This window comes from Dendrobates tinctorius, unplaced genomic scaffold (assembly GCF_039654945.1).
Source record: "Dendrobates tinctorius isolate UK_male_01 unplaced genomic scaffold, ASM3965494v1 ptg000103l, whole genome shotgun sequence".
NCBI classification, from domain to species: Eukaryota; Metazoa; Chordata; class Amphibia; order Anura; family Dendrobatidae; genus Dendrobates; species Dendrobates tinctorius.
Window position 1 is genome coordinate 9,024,346 of NW_027361771.1, and position 14,843 is coordinate 9,039,188.

At 43.6% G+C, this 14,843-nt stretch overlaps 1 protein-coding gene across 5 annotated transcripts in view; it reads left to right on the forward strand.

The window, feature by feature from the left end:
• The window catches only part of MYCBPAP (MYCBP associated protein), a 173,315-nt gene that overhangs the window by 41,123 nt on the left and 117,349 nt on the right, over window positions 1-14,843 (forward strand). For all 5 annotated transcript variants that reach the window (XM_073588047.1, XM_073588049.1, XM_073588050.1 and 2 more), the window contains exons 9-10: window positions 5,261-5,376; window positions 5,481-5,589. In XM_073588047.1, the coding sequence (XP_073444148.1) occupies window positions 5,261-5,376; window positions 5,481-5,589 (225 nt within the window). The remainder of the gene's footprint in view (window positions 1-5,260; window positions 5,377-5,480; window positions 5,590-14,843) is intronic.

A 14,843-nucleotide genomic window follows, 5' to 3' on the forward strand; every position in this document is an offset into this window, starting at 1 on the left:
AGGATGAAAATACACTACTCACTTGCTAACGCCTAGGAAAGGCGTGCTTGCCTTAGTTAAGTAGTCACATTTTTTGTTAGCAATCTCTAGTAAAAAAAATTCAAGGCGACCAGCATTCAGAATATCACGCTCTCTCTATGTCTTAACAAGTGAGTTTTGTATTTTCATCCTTTCCAGTATAGCATGCTTAAATATTGTCTGTTCTACAGACAGGCAATATCTGTGTGAAAGATGTGAGGTAGCCTTGCCTGTCATGGTGGAATCTTTCTATGATTGGCTAACATTATGAGGAAATGTGAGTGTTATCTTGTTGCCTTTATTTTGGTGATGGAGCTCACCTTTTGTTGGCAAATCTAGTTTAATCTAGTCATGCAGCAATGTTGTTATTGCCTAATGTTTGTTGCCTTTTTGTTATGTAATGTTAATTTTACAACAAGTTAAAGAAGGCACAAAGGGTCATTTTGGCCATTGCCAAATTTGTCTTATGGCAATTATTATGTTTGCCTTTAAGCAAAACCAAAAAAAAAAAGGCAAAACTAAAAATTTGTCTACTCTAGTTAAGGTCTCTGTGTGATTTTTCACAATCCCTCACAACATACTAACAGACACCAACCAATGCAATGAAACACTCATAGAATCATAAAGGCTTGAGTAATCTATATTTAGACACACTTAAAGAAACAAATTATAACATAGACACAGCATGCTCTTGCCAAGAAGTTGCCCCCTCAGGTGAGATAAAGTAATTAGTGAAAATATCACGCACTTTTAGGCCAGAGAGCGGTCTACGTTGAGGGTTCATAGGTGGTCTCGCCCTGCGCACATTGTCCGGCCTACGCACAACACCATCAGAGGAGGAACAATCATGTATCCTGGTGAAGTTATGCAGAACAACACAGGCTTTCACAACTTCATTCACATTTTGCTCACTCAACTGAATGGCAGACTGGAGTACCCGCCATTTGGCACAAAGAATCCCAAAGGAACACTCCACCAGTCGCCTAGCACGTGATAGGCGCAAGTTAAAAATTCTGCGCCTGTGGTCAAGGTTGAGCCGGGGATATGGCCTCATGACATTGCGCGATAACTGAAAGGCCTCATCTGCCACAAGGACATAAGGGACTGATTGTTCAGGGGAGCCTGGTAGCTGGCGTGGTGGTGGTAGATCCAACTGGTTGGTGCGTAGCCGCCGAGCCATTATGGAAGTATTGAAGACTCTAGAGTCTCCCATCCTTCCATAGGCCCCAATGTCAACAATTATAAACTTGTATTGAGGGTCTACCAGAGCCAACAATAAGACAGAAAAGTATTGTTTACAATTGAAGAATTGGGAGCCTGAGTTCGGCGGCTTACGCACCCGGATATGTTTGCCATCCAGGGCCCCAATACAATTTGGAAACTGGCAGTCCTCCTCAAAGTCCATTGAAATCCTTAACCAGTCTTCCATCCTGGGCTCGGGTAGGACCACCTGATGGAGTCTTGTCCAGATTTGTGCACATGTAGACCTCACTATGCCTGAAATGGTTCACTTTCCAATGAGAAACTCATGGTGGAGGGCGGCATAAGACAGGCCAGTGGACAGGAAGCTGTAGAACAACAGAAATGGTAAAGTTTAGAATGGCTAAAGTAAAAAAAATCAGTTACATGCCGACCAAACTTGGTAGGAAATGAGAGAGAAGAACACACACATATTTGGTGGCACAATGACTAAGTGATATGCAGGACATATTAGATGTAAGATTCTGCTGTGTCAGGTGAAACATATTTGGAGTAAGATGAGGGCATTAAACTTTGTCCAAGAAGGCCAAAAAACATACTTTAGCCCACACATTATGAACATAGAGAATGTGGTTGTGTAGTACATACCGTATTGTGAGTAGAAGTCGCTCCTCTGCAGATATGGCTTTGCGCATCCTTGTGTCCTGAAAGGTTATCCCAGGGCGCACTGTCTCCAAGAGTCGATCAAATGTGGAAATGCTCATGCGACAGTACTGGTAAAATTTATCCGGATGCTCCCACAGAGAAGAATAGAGGCGGTGAAAATGACCTCCTGTGAGTCGTTGCCTCAAAAGTGGATGGACCCACATGCGTCTCCTCCTCCGCGGATCCACTATCACAGGATATGGTTGCCCAAAGCGCCGTGACAAAAGCCAGGTAAAGAGAACCTGCTCAGTTGTATTGAATCGCAGACCCTCTGCCATGCTGCACAAAGAACACCAACACACCTCGTGAAAGCAAGGTCACAAATGTACAGAATGTAGGCATCCACCTGTTTCTGAGTGTCTAAATAGGGTGCAGGCTAATGATTTAAATTGTTTGCAGGCCTCAAAACCGTTAAATGTCCATTTTGCAAGGCTGCGAGAAAATCTCGCCATACGGATTGCATACGGATGCCACACGGATTACATACGGATGCAGACATGCGCAAAATACGCGACCTCACCTTGCTTACGGATGACCTACGGAGAACTATTTAGTGGTCATTCATCCGTATTACGCAAGTAAACTACGGACCGTATTTTGCGCAGGTTAGTGTGACTCTGGCCTAACACATTAACTTTGTATTTTAGGCAAAAAAATATATATTTTCATCTTTAACATTTTAAAAATTAGTTTGGGCACCCTCAGAGATTTGTGCACTCAGATAACTTTGCCCTTAAACTGAATGACTTGGGTCAATTGTTTGGGATATCTTTCCACAAGCTTCTCTCAATAGTTGTCAGAATTTGTGCCCATTCCTCCTGACAAAACTGGTGTAACTGATCCAGGTTTGTAGGTCACCTTGCTCACACCTGCCTTTTCAGCTTTGCCCATAAATTTTCAATAGGATTGAGATCATTGCTTTGTGATGGCCACTCCAAAACATTATTTGTTATCCTTAAACCACTTTGTTGCCATTTTGGCAGTATGCTTCGGGTCATTGTCCTTTTGGAACACCCATTTCCGCCCAGCTTTAACTTCCTGGCTGATGTTTTGAGATGTTGCTTCAGTATTGCCACATAATCTTCTTTTCTCATGATGCCATTTATTTTGTGAAATGCACCAATCCCTCCTGCAGCAAAACAACCCCACAACATGATGCTGCCACCCCCATGTTTCCTAGTTGGGATGGTGAAGCTTCTAAGCTTCTCCATTTTTCCTACAAATGTAACAATAGTCATAATGCCCAAAAAAGTTCAATTTTAGTTTCCTCAGACCACAGAACATGTCTCCCAAAATTAAGGTCTTTGTTCCTGTGTGCATTTACATACATTAATCTGGCTTTTTTTATGTTTCTTTTGGAGTAATGGCTTCTTCCTGGCAGAGTGGCCTTTCAGCCCATGTTGATACAATACTTGTTTCACTTCCACCATTATCTTCACAAGTCCTTTTTCTTTTGTCCTTGGGTTGATATGCACATGTTGGACCAAAGCACGTTCATCTATGGGACACAGAACCCGTCTCCTTCCTGAGTGGTATGATCGCTGGACATGCCCAAATTGTTTGTACTTGCATATAATTGTTTGTACAGATGAGCGAGGCACCTTCAGGTATCTTGAAATTGTATCCAAGGATGAGCCAGACTTGTGCAAGTCCACAATTCCTGATATCTTGGCTGATTTCTTGAGACTTTCCCATGATGCTACACAAAGAAGCACTGTGTTTCAGGTGTGCATTAAAAGACATCTGCAGGTGTGTCTCTAATTAACTCAGATGTTGCCAAAAAACCTTCAGAAGCTTCCAAACACATGACATCATCATATGGGCAGTCCAGATTTGTTTAAAGGCATAGTAAGCTTAGTGTATGTAAACTTTTGACTTTACAGTAAGTAATAAAAATATAAAAATACCTTAAAACGTTCCCTCTCATTATTCTGGCAATTGGCAAATATTAATAATTGCGGTAATCCTAATTGACCTAAAACGGGAAAGGTTTCTTCTGATATTGAGAAAAACATGCATGTGTTTTTTGATATAGTGTATGTAAACTTCTGGTTTCACCTGTAGTTCTTAAAGGGAATCCATCACCATGTTTTTGCTACAATATCTGAGAGGAACATGATGTAGGGAGAGTGACCCTGATTCCAGTGATGTGTCACTTATCGTTGTAGTTTTTTAAAAATCATTTTTTTTATGTGCTGTAGATCTAGTGGTTACTGAATGCTGAACTCTGTATAACTCCCCCCACACCAAAGACTGGCAGCTTTCTGCCTATGTACAGTGTACACCAGTTGGTGGTGGGGAGGGTGTTGTGAGTTCATTCTCCCCTCCGTCACTGAGGCCTGGTGAACTCCCTATTCTAGTGAAGGAAGGTAGTGAGCCTGATTATCAGGCGCCTGGGACTAATGAAGACGATTGGCTGAGTGGAGTCACTGACTGGATTTAAGGCAGCCTACGCCCTTTCTGCCCTGCGGGTGATTTCTCTGTGGACTCTTGGACTCCAGTCTGATTCCTGCTCTCCTAAAGCTAAGTTTTCTGTTTTGCCTTTTTGCATTTAAGATTTGTTTTTGTTTTTCTTGCTTTTTGGATTCTGCTCCTCCCTTATGGAGTGTGCAGTGTTCCGTTAGCTCTGTCTTCTGAAAGTACCTGAGTGCTGATTTAGTTTTTGAAGCTTAGTTGCTTCAGGGCCATTTTTATATCAGCTTGTGTCTCTGATAGGCTTTTGGCAGATTGCAGACAGCAGCCTTCCTATCCGTTCCTATCTAGGTAGTTTTTGGGCCCCGTCTTTGCTCAGCCTGTCTTTCTGTCTGTGTAAGTGTTTTCATCTTGCTTCACCGTCATTATATGTGGGGGGCTGCCTATTGCTTTGGGGTCTGCTCTGGGGCAGTTAGATTTTCCCCTTTCCTTCTTTAGGCCTATGTATCTCTCCGGCTGTGATCGAGGGGTCTAGGTCATCGTAGGAACCCCCCACGGCTACTGCTAGTTGTGTTGATAGGTTCAGGGGTCTGCAATCTGATAGTTGCCAACTTCTCTGGTTTTCTGGACTTAGCTAGCATTCCTGTTTTTGCCTCCTACGGTGACTCAATCATAACAGGAGGGGTTATACAGAGCTCATGAGCATGGAGGACTAGGTTTACTAGTCATCTAGTGAAAATCTACTGTTGATAATTCAGTGATTTTATCAAAGCTACAGCAAGCAGTTCAGTAAGTCACACATCATTGGAATCTGGGTCTCTGTCTTTATTTTATGCTGCTCTCAGAATAGGTGGCAAAAACCTGATGAAAATTCTCTTTAAGCAGATCCACTTATCACCTAAATCCTGCTTTTTTTTTTTTATAGGATATAGATGGTTTGGAAGTGATTGGGCGAGGGCATCCATTTACATCTGTATCTGCTGAATGTGTCTCACTAAGTGATGAACTTCAAGAAACCCCAACGGAAGATAAAGAAAACCAGTGAGTGTATGGGAGGAGCCAGGGATGATGGGCAGCTGATGACGGGTGATTTGTAGGTCATCAAGACATGTATTATAAGGATCTGCCATACTTGTCTGTTACAGGGATCCACTCAGCGATTTCCCAGATGTCGTTCCAGATTTTGTTTTGGGTCCCTCACTGCTTTTCTGTGGTCAGCCAGCAGTTTGGGTAGAAAATTCTTTGTCTTACAGGGTAATGTAAAATACTACAGTAAGACCATGATTAACGCACAACATGGACAAGAACATGACAGTTGAAATGTAATGTTATTATGGCTGTAGTAAATTACACCTTGGTGGTGTAAATGTTGATGAATTATTCAGCCCTGCCCTCTCCCCACTTTTTAAAAAGTTAGCGGAGCTGGCGTAAATAGGCAAAAAAGTCGAAACAGTTTTTTTGCAACATTTCAAACAGTTGTAGAATTCTGTCAAAAACTAATTGATTAATGTCCCCAAGTCACCATGGTTGTTTCTCCACTTTTCTGGAGTAATTTGCTACTTTTTTTTGCTTTGGTCTTTGTGCCTTATTCTTTGTTTTGCGTTACCTTTAAGTTGTCCTTCTTTTTTAAGTCTTTTGATTATTCCTCAACAATTTTTCACATCCAGATGTTTTAGACCAGGGGTGGGCAATTAATTTTCCCGAAGGGCCACATGAGAAATTGCGACTTTTGTGGAGGGCCGAGCCAATAGGCTGAAATTAATTCTACTCAATATTAATATCAATCTACTATATAATTTTCTAATTCTGTCTGTCTGTCATGGAAATCCCACCTCGCTGTCAGCGACAGTTGCTTAGTCGTCGTGGCAACACGGCTGCATTGCTTATTGTACAGGCAGATTACAGCCGTTAAAGGCATCACTGCTGCGTTGCTCATTACACAGGCACAGTCCTGTACATATTCTGGAGTACAATACATTAGGTAATTAGGTAACAGTAGAACAGTGACTGCAGCTCTGGGTGTAACTTGCGTACAATACATTAGGTGACAGCAGAAAAGTGAATGCATCTCTGGGTGTAACTGGAGTACAATACATTAGGTAAGATCTGAACAGTGACTGCAGCTCTGGCTGTAACAGGAGTATAATACATTAGGTAAGAGCAGAACGGTAACTGCAGCGCTGGGTGTAACTGGACTACAATACATTAGTTAAAAGCAGAACAGTGATTGCAGCTCTGGGAGTAACTGGAGCACAATATATTAGATAACAGCAGAACAGTGGCTGCAGATCTGGGTGTAACTGGAGTACACTACATTAGGTAACAGCAGAACGGTGACTGCAGCTCTGGTTACTGGAGTACACTACACTAGGTAACAGCAGAACAGTGACAGCAGATCTGAGTGTAACTGGAGTACACTACATTAGGAAACAGCAGAACAGTGACTGCAGCTCTGGGTGTAACAGGAGTACATTAGGTAACAGCAGAACAGTGACTGCAGCTCTGGGTGTAACTGGACTACAATACCTTAGGTAAAACCAGAACAGTGACTGCAGCTCTGGGATTAACTGGAGTACAATATATTAGATAACAGCAGAACAGTGACTGCAGCTCTGGGTGTAACTGGAGTACAATAAATTAGGTAACAGCAGAACAGTGACAGCAGCTCCAGGTGTAACAAGAGTATAATACACTAGATGTTGGCCCGATCCTATCGCATCGGGTATTCTAGAGTCTCTGTTAAAATAAAAAATAGTTATATACTCACCTTCCGAGACCCCCGGACTCTGTACCTCCTCTCATCACGCTCCTGGCATCTTCCGGTCCCAGTGATGTTTAGCGAGAAGGGCCGGAGATGATGTCACTCTCGCGAGAGCGCAACGTCATCAGCGGTGTTTCGCGCTAAGCATTACTGGGACCGGAAGATGCCGGGAGCGTGGTGAGAGGAGAGAAAGAGTGGGGGCCGTCGGGAGGTGAGTATATCACTATTTTTTATTTTAACAGAGACTCTAGAATACCCGATGCGATAGAATCGGGCCACCATCTAGTTTATTATAATTATTATATTATTGATAATAAAAAAATTATATCACTTAATATTGAGCAGAATTAAGTACTCTGACATCCAGCTATATATCATTTGAACCAGAGTACAGCCCCTCCCTATATGTACTGCAGGAGCCCCACACAGTCTCCCTGTATATACTGCATGAGCCCCACACAGCCTCCCTATATATCCTGCATGAGCCCCACACAGCCTCCCTATATATTGCCTGAGCCCCACACTGCCCTTCCCATATACTGTACACTGTATGAGCCCCTCACAGCCTCCCTATATATACTGCCTGAGCCCCACACTGCCCTTCCCATATACTGTACACTGCATGAGCCCCTCACAGCCTCCCTATATATACTGCATGAGCCCCACACAGCCTCCCTATATATACTGCATGAGTCCCACACAGCCATACTATACAGTTGTGGCCAAAAGTATTAACACCCCTGCAATTTTGTCAGATAATACTCACTTTCTTCCTGAAAATGATTGCAAACACAAATTCTTTGGTATTATTATCTTCATTTAATTTGTCTTAAATGAAAAAACACAAAAAGAATTGTCCTAAAGCCAAATTGGATATAATTCCACACCAAACATAAAAAAGAGGGTGGACAAAAGTATTGGCACTGTTTGAAAAATCATGTGATGCTTCTCTAATTTGTGTAATTAACAGCACCTGTAACTTACCTGTGGCACCTAACAGGTGTTGGCAATAACTAAATCACACTTGCAGCCAGTTGACATGGATTAAAGTTGACTCAACCTCTGTCCTGTGTGCTTGTGTGTACCACATTGAGCATGGAGAAAAGAAAGAAGACCAAAGAACTGTCTGAGGACTTGAGAAACCAAATTGTGAGGAAGCATGAGCAATCTCAAGGCTACAAGTCCATCTCCAAAGACCTGAATGTTCCTGTGTCTACCTTGCGCAGTGTCATCAAGAAGTTTAAAGCCCATGGCACTGTGGCTAACCTCCCTAGATGTGGATGGAAAAGAAAAATTGACAAGAGATTTCAACGCAAGATTGTGCGGATGTTGGATAAAGAACCTCGACTACCATCCAAACAAGTTCAAGCTGCCCTGCAGTCCGAGGGTACAACAGTGTCAACCCGTACTATCCGTTGGCATCTGAATGAAAAGGGACTGTATGGTAGGAGACCCAGGAAGACCCCACTTCTTACCCCGAGACATAAAAAAGTCAGGCTGGAGTTTGCCAAAACTTACCTGAAAAAGCCTAAAACGTTTTGGAAGAATGTTCTCTGGTCAGATGAGACAAAAGTAGAGCTTTTTGGGCAAAGGCTTCAACATAGAGTATACAGGAGAAAAAAAGAGGCATTCAAAGAAAAAAACACGGTCCCTATAGTCAAACATGGCGGAGGTTCCCTGATGTTTTGGGGTTGCTTTGCTGCCTCTGGCACTGGGCTGCTTGACCGTGTGCATGGCATTATGAAGTCTGAAGACTACTACCAAATTTTGCAGCATAATGTAGGGCCCAGTGTGAGAAAGCTGGGTCTCCCTCAGAGGTCATGGGTCTTCCAGCAGGACAATGACCCAAAACACACTTCAAAAAGCACTAGAAAATGGTTTGAGAGAAAGCACTGGAGAGTTCTAAGGTGGCCAGCAATGAGTCCAGACCTGAATCCCATAGAACACCTGTGGAGAGATCTAAAAATGGCAGTTTATAGAAGGCACCCTTCTAATATCAGGGACCTGGAGCAGTTTGCCAAAGAAGAATGGTCTAAAATTCCAGCAGAGCATTGTAAGAAACTCATTGATGGTTACCGGAAGCGGTTGGTTGCAGTTATTTTGGCTAAAGGTTGTGCAACCAAGTATTAGGTTGAGGGTGCCAATACTTTTGTCCGGCCCATTTTTGGAGTTTTGTGTGAAATGATCAATTTTTTGCTTCATTCTCTTTTGTGTTTTTCATTTAAGACAAATTAAATGAAGATAATAATACCAAAGAATTTGTGTTTGCAATGATTTTCAGGAAGAAACTGAGTATTATCTGACAAAATTGCAGGGGTGTCAATACTTTTGGCCACAACTGTATATACTGCATGAGCCCCACACTGCCTCCCCATATACACTGCATGAGCCCCACACAGCCTCCCTATATATACTGCATGAGCCCCACCTAACCTCCCTATGTATACTGCATGAGCCCCACACAGCCTCCCTACATACAATGCATGAGCCCCACACAGCCTCCCTACATACAATGCATGAGCCCCACACAGTCTCCCCATATACTGCATGAGCCCCACACAGTCTCCCCATATACTGCATGAGCCACACACAGCCTCCCTATATATACTGCATGAGCCCCACACAGCCTCCCTATATATACTGCATGAGCCCCACACAGCCTCCTTATGTATAGTACCTGAGCCCCACACTGCCCTTCCAAATATACACTGCATGAGCTCCACACAGCCTCCCTATATATACTGCATGAGCCCCACACAGCCTCCCTATATATACTGCATGAGCCCCACACAGCCTCACTATATATCCTGCATGAGCCCCACACAGCCTCCCTATATATATACTGCATGAGCCCCACACAGCCTCCCTATATATATACTGCATGAGCCCCACACAGCCTCCCTATATATACTGCATGAGCCCCACCTAACCTCCCTATGTATACTGCATGAGCCCCACACAGCCTCCCTATATACACTGCATGAGCCCCACACAGTCTCACCATATACTGAATGAGCCACACACAGCCTCCCTATATACTGTATACTGCATGAGCCCCATACAGCCTCCCTATATACAGCATGAGCCCCATCTAGCCTTCCTATATATACTCCATGAGCCCCACACAGCCTTGCCAAAAAAACAGCATTAGCCCCACATAGCCTCCCCATATATACTGCCTGAGCCCCACACAGCCTCCCTATATACACTGCATGAACCCCACACAACCTCCCCCATATACAGCATGAGCCCCACACAGCCTCCCTATATACAATGGTGACGGAAAGTATTCAAACCCCTTTAAGTATTTCAATCTTTGTTTCATTGCAGCCATTTGTTTAATTCAAAAAAGTTCATATTTTGTTCTCATTAATGTACACTCTGCACCCCATCTTGACTGAAAAAAAAACAGAAATGTTGAAATTTTTGTACATTTATTTAAAAAAATCTGAAATATCACATGGCCATAAGTATTCAGACCCTTTGCTCAGTATTGAGTAGAAGCACCCTTTTGAGCTAGTACAGCCATGAGTCTTCTTGGGAATGATGCAACAAGTTTTTCACACCTGGATTTGGGGATCCTCTGCCATTCTTCCTTGCAGATCCTCTCCAGTTCTGTCAGGTTGGATGGTGAACGTTGATGGACAGCCATTTTCAGATCTCTCCAGAGATGCTCAATTGGGTTTAGGTCAGGGCTCTGGCTGCGCCAGCCAAGAATGGTCACAGAGTTGTTCTGAAGCCACTCCTTTGTTATTTTAGCTGTGTGCTTAGGGTCATTGTCTTGTTGGAAGGTGAACATTCGGCCAAGTCTGAGGTCCAGAGCACTCTGGAAGAGGTTTTCATTAAGGATATTTCTGCACTTGGCTGCATTCATGTTTCCTTCAATTGCAACCAATCGTCCGGTCCCTGCAGCTGAAAAACACCCCCATAGCATGATGCTGCCACCACCATGTTTCACTGTTGGGATTGTATTGGGCAGGTGATGAGCAGTTTTCTCCACACATACCTCTTAGAATTTTCACCAAAAAGTTCTATATTCGTGTCATCAGACCAGAGAATCTTCTCTCTCATAGTCTGGGAGTCCTTCATGTGTTTTTTTTAGCAAACTCTATGCGGACTTTCATATGTCTTGCACTGAGGAGAGGCTTCCGTCGGGTCAACCTGCCATAAAGGCCCGACTGGTGGAGGGCTGCAGTGATAGTTGAGTCTGTGGAACTTTCTCCCATCTCCCTACTGCATCTGTGGAGCTCAGCCACAGTGATCTTGGGGTTCTTCTTTACCTCTCTCACCAAGGCTCTTCTCAGACTATTGCTCAGTTTGGCTGGACCACTAGGTCAGGGAAGACTTCTGGTGGTTCCAAACTTCTTCCATTTAAGGATTATGGAGGCCACTGTGCTCTAAGGAACCTTGACTTATGCAGAAATTTATTTGTAACCTTGGCCAGATCTGTGCCTTGCGACAATTCTTTTTGTCTCTGAGCTCGTTGGCCAGTTCCTTTGACTTCATGATTCTCATTTGGTCTGACATGCACTGTGAGCTGTGAGGTCTTATATAGACAGGTGTGTGCCTTTACAAATCAAGTCCTATCAGCTTAATTAAACACAGCTGGACTCCAAAGAAGGCGTAGAACCATCTCAAGGAGGATCACAAGGAAATGGACAGCATGTGAATTAAATATGAGTGTCTGAGCAAAGGGTCTGAATATTTGTGACCATGTGATATTCTTTTTTAATAAATTTGCAAAAATTTATACATTTCTATTTTTTTCAGTCAAGATGGAGTGCAGAGTGTACATTAAAGAGAAAAATTGACCTTTTTTAATTTACCAAATCGCTGCAATGAAACAGAGTGAAAAATTTAAAGGAGTCTGAATGCTTTCCGTACCCACTGTACACTGCATGAGGCCCCATAGCCTCACTTTATACTGCATGAGCCCCACACAGCCTCACCCATATACACTGCATAAGCCCCGCACAGCCTCCCTATATACAATTTATAAGCTCCACACAGCCTCCCTATATATACTGCATGAGACCCCATAGCCTCACTGTATACAGCATGAGCCCCACACAGCCTCCATATATACACTGCATGAGGCCCTCACAGCCTCACTATTTACAGCATGAGGCCCCTCACAGCCTCCCTATACACTGCATGTCGCCCCCACAGCCTCCCCATGTGCAACATATCAACCCATAGCCTCCCTATGTTCTGCATGACACCGCCATAGCCTCCCCATGTGCAGCATGACACTTCCATAGCCTCCCCATGTGCAGCATGACACCTCCATAGCCTCTCCATGTGCAGCATGACAGATCCCCATAGCCTCCCCATGTGCTGCATATCACCCCAATAGCATCCCCATGTTCTGCACAACACCTCCATAGCCTCATGCACAACATGTCACCCCATAGCCTCCGTATGTGCATGTCACCCCCATAGCCTCCCCATGCACAGCATGTCACCCCATAGCCTTCCCATGCGCAGCATGTCACCCCCATAGCCTTCACATGTGCAGCATGACTTTCCCATAGCCTCCCCTTGTGCAGCATGACTTTCCCATAGCCTCCCCATGTGCAGCATGACTTTCCCATAGCCTCCCCATGTGCAGCATGACTTTCCCATAGCCTCCCCATGTGCAGCATGACACCCCCATAGACTTCCCATGTGCAGCGGAGGCATGAAGAGAAACAGACGCTGACACAGCTGACGCAATGAAATGACGTCATCACGTCAGCTGTTTCACATGCTGATCGGTGGACGAAGTGGCTGGAGGCCCCTCCTTCACCAACACAGTCAGTGCAGATGGAGACAGCGAGCGGACGGGCATGGTGCGGCCCACGGGCCACACTTTGCTCAGGTCTGTTTTAGACAGATTCATGAAATGTGACTTTGACCAAATGTCGAATGATTTTTTTTGACCCATCTCACTCCAGTCCCTGTCTGGAGTAAGATTTCAGGCATAGTTATTAATTTGGTGCATATTAAAACAATTGTGCCACATTTTAAAGGATTTAAGAACTAAAAGTCATAAAAATGCAGTTAAAAACAAAAAAGTGTACTATTTTCAAAAATTTTGTGTAAAAAATGTCAAAGAATACCACAAGACAATAAAACAAAAGTGACTTCAATAAAATATAATTGACGCCTCGTGAAAGCTAGGAGTCCTGGCTGAGCGTTTTGGGCATTCTAGCGCGTTTGACCGGGGATCAAAAGATGCGGCGAGGACTGGACAGGTAGATGTGAATAACAGAATGGGAAAAAAAATGAGAGGTGAGTGGAGTATAAGGATTTTTTTATGTTACATTTATTATGCTGAAGTGTCAGTAAAGACCCCAAATTTTAATAAGGGACACTAACCCCTTAGAGACCTTGCCCTTTTTCATTTTTGCATTTCTGTTTTTCGCTCCCCTTCTTTCCAGAGCCATACCTTTTTTATTTTTCCGTCAATATGGCCGTGTGATAGCTTGTTTTTTTCAGGACGAGTTGTACTTTTGAATGACACCATTGGTTTTACCATATCATGTACACAAAAAACAGGAAAAAAATTCCAAGTGCAGAGAAATTGCAAAAACAGTGCAATTGCACAACATTTTTAAAATTTTTTTTATCATGTTCACCAAATGCTAAAACTGACCTGATATTATGATTCTCCAGGTCATTATGAGTTCATAGACACCAAACATGTCTAGGTTCTTTGTTATTTAAGTGGTGAAAAAAAATCCAAAGTTTGTTAAAAAAAAAAAAAATTGTGCCATTTTCCGAGACCTGTAAGTGTCTCCATTTTTCATGATCTCCGGTTGGATGAGGGCTTATTTTTTGCATGCTGAGCTAATGTTTTTATTGATACCATTTTTGTGCAGATATGATCTTTTGATCGTCCATTATTGCATTTTAAAGCAATGTCGTGGCGACCAAAAAAACGTAATTCTGGCATTTTGACTTTTTTCCTTGCTACGCCGTTTAGCGATCAGGTTAATCCTTTTTTTATTATTGATAGATCGGGCGATTCTGAACGATTTTGAACGCGATGATACCATGATACTTGAGGAGAGAATTTGCATATTCCCAGTGCCTTCTGGGATAAGTGAAGAGTCTCCGCGAGCTCAACGATCACTGGATTTTGGCCATTGCAGCTGAAAAGAGGAAATCGGTAAACCAGGGGAAGAGTCCTGAGGAGAGAATTTGCATATCCCCAGTGCCTTCTAGGATAAGTGAGAACTCTGCTATTAGAAGTGGAAAGGAAGAACAAAGACAAAAGAATCTAAATAATAAAAATATTGGAGAAAGAGAAACCAATCTGTCATGATCCAGGACGGGATTTCGCTTTGACCCGTCCTGGTTAGACTAGGGGTTAATTGTGCTGCCTCTCTCTGGCAGCAGGAGGCTATTTAGTGCTCACTAGACCTGGGTCCGGTGTCAGTTATACTCCTGCCCTCGGCTGAGTTAAGTGACCTCTTATATACGTGTGCCTTGTGCCTGATATCTTGCTTGTTTGTTCGGTTGTGATCTGGTTCTGTCCCTGTTACGAGTTCTGCCTGACCCTCTTGTACTGCGCTACCTCTCGTGTATGACTCTCTGCTTGTGACCCGACTTCTCTCTGCTCGTCCCCTTGGTACCACGTCGCCCTCTTGTGTATGACCTTTGGCTCTGTCTGACTACCCGTCTGTTCGTCCCTCCTGTACCTCGTTCGCCCGTACTGTGTGTGACCTCTGTTTTGCCTGACTCTGAGTTGTTGTATGGTGTC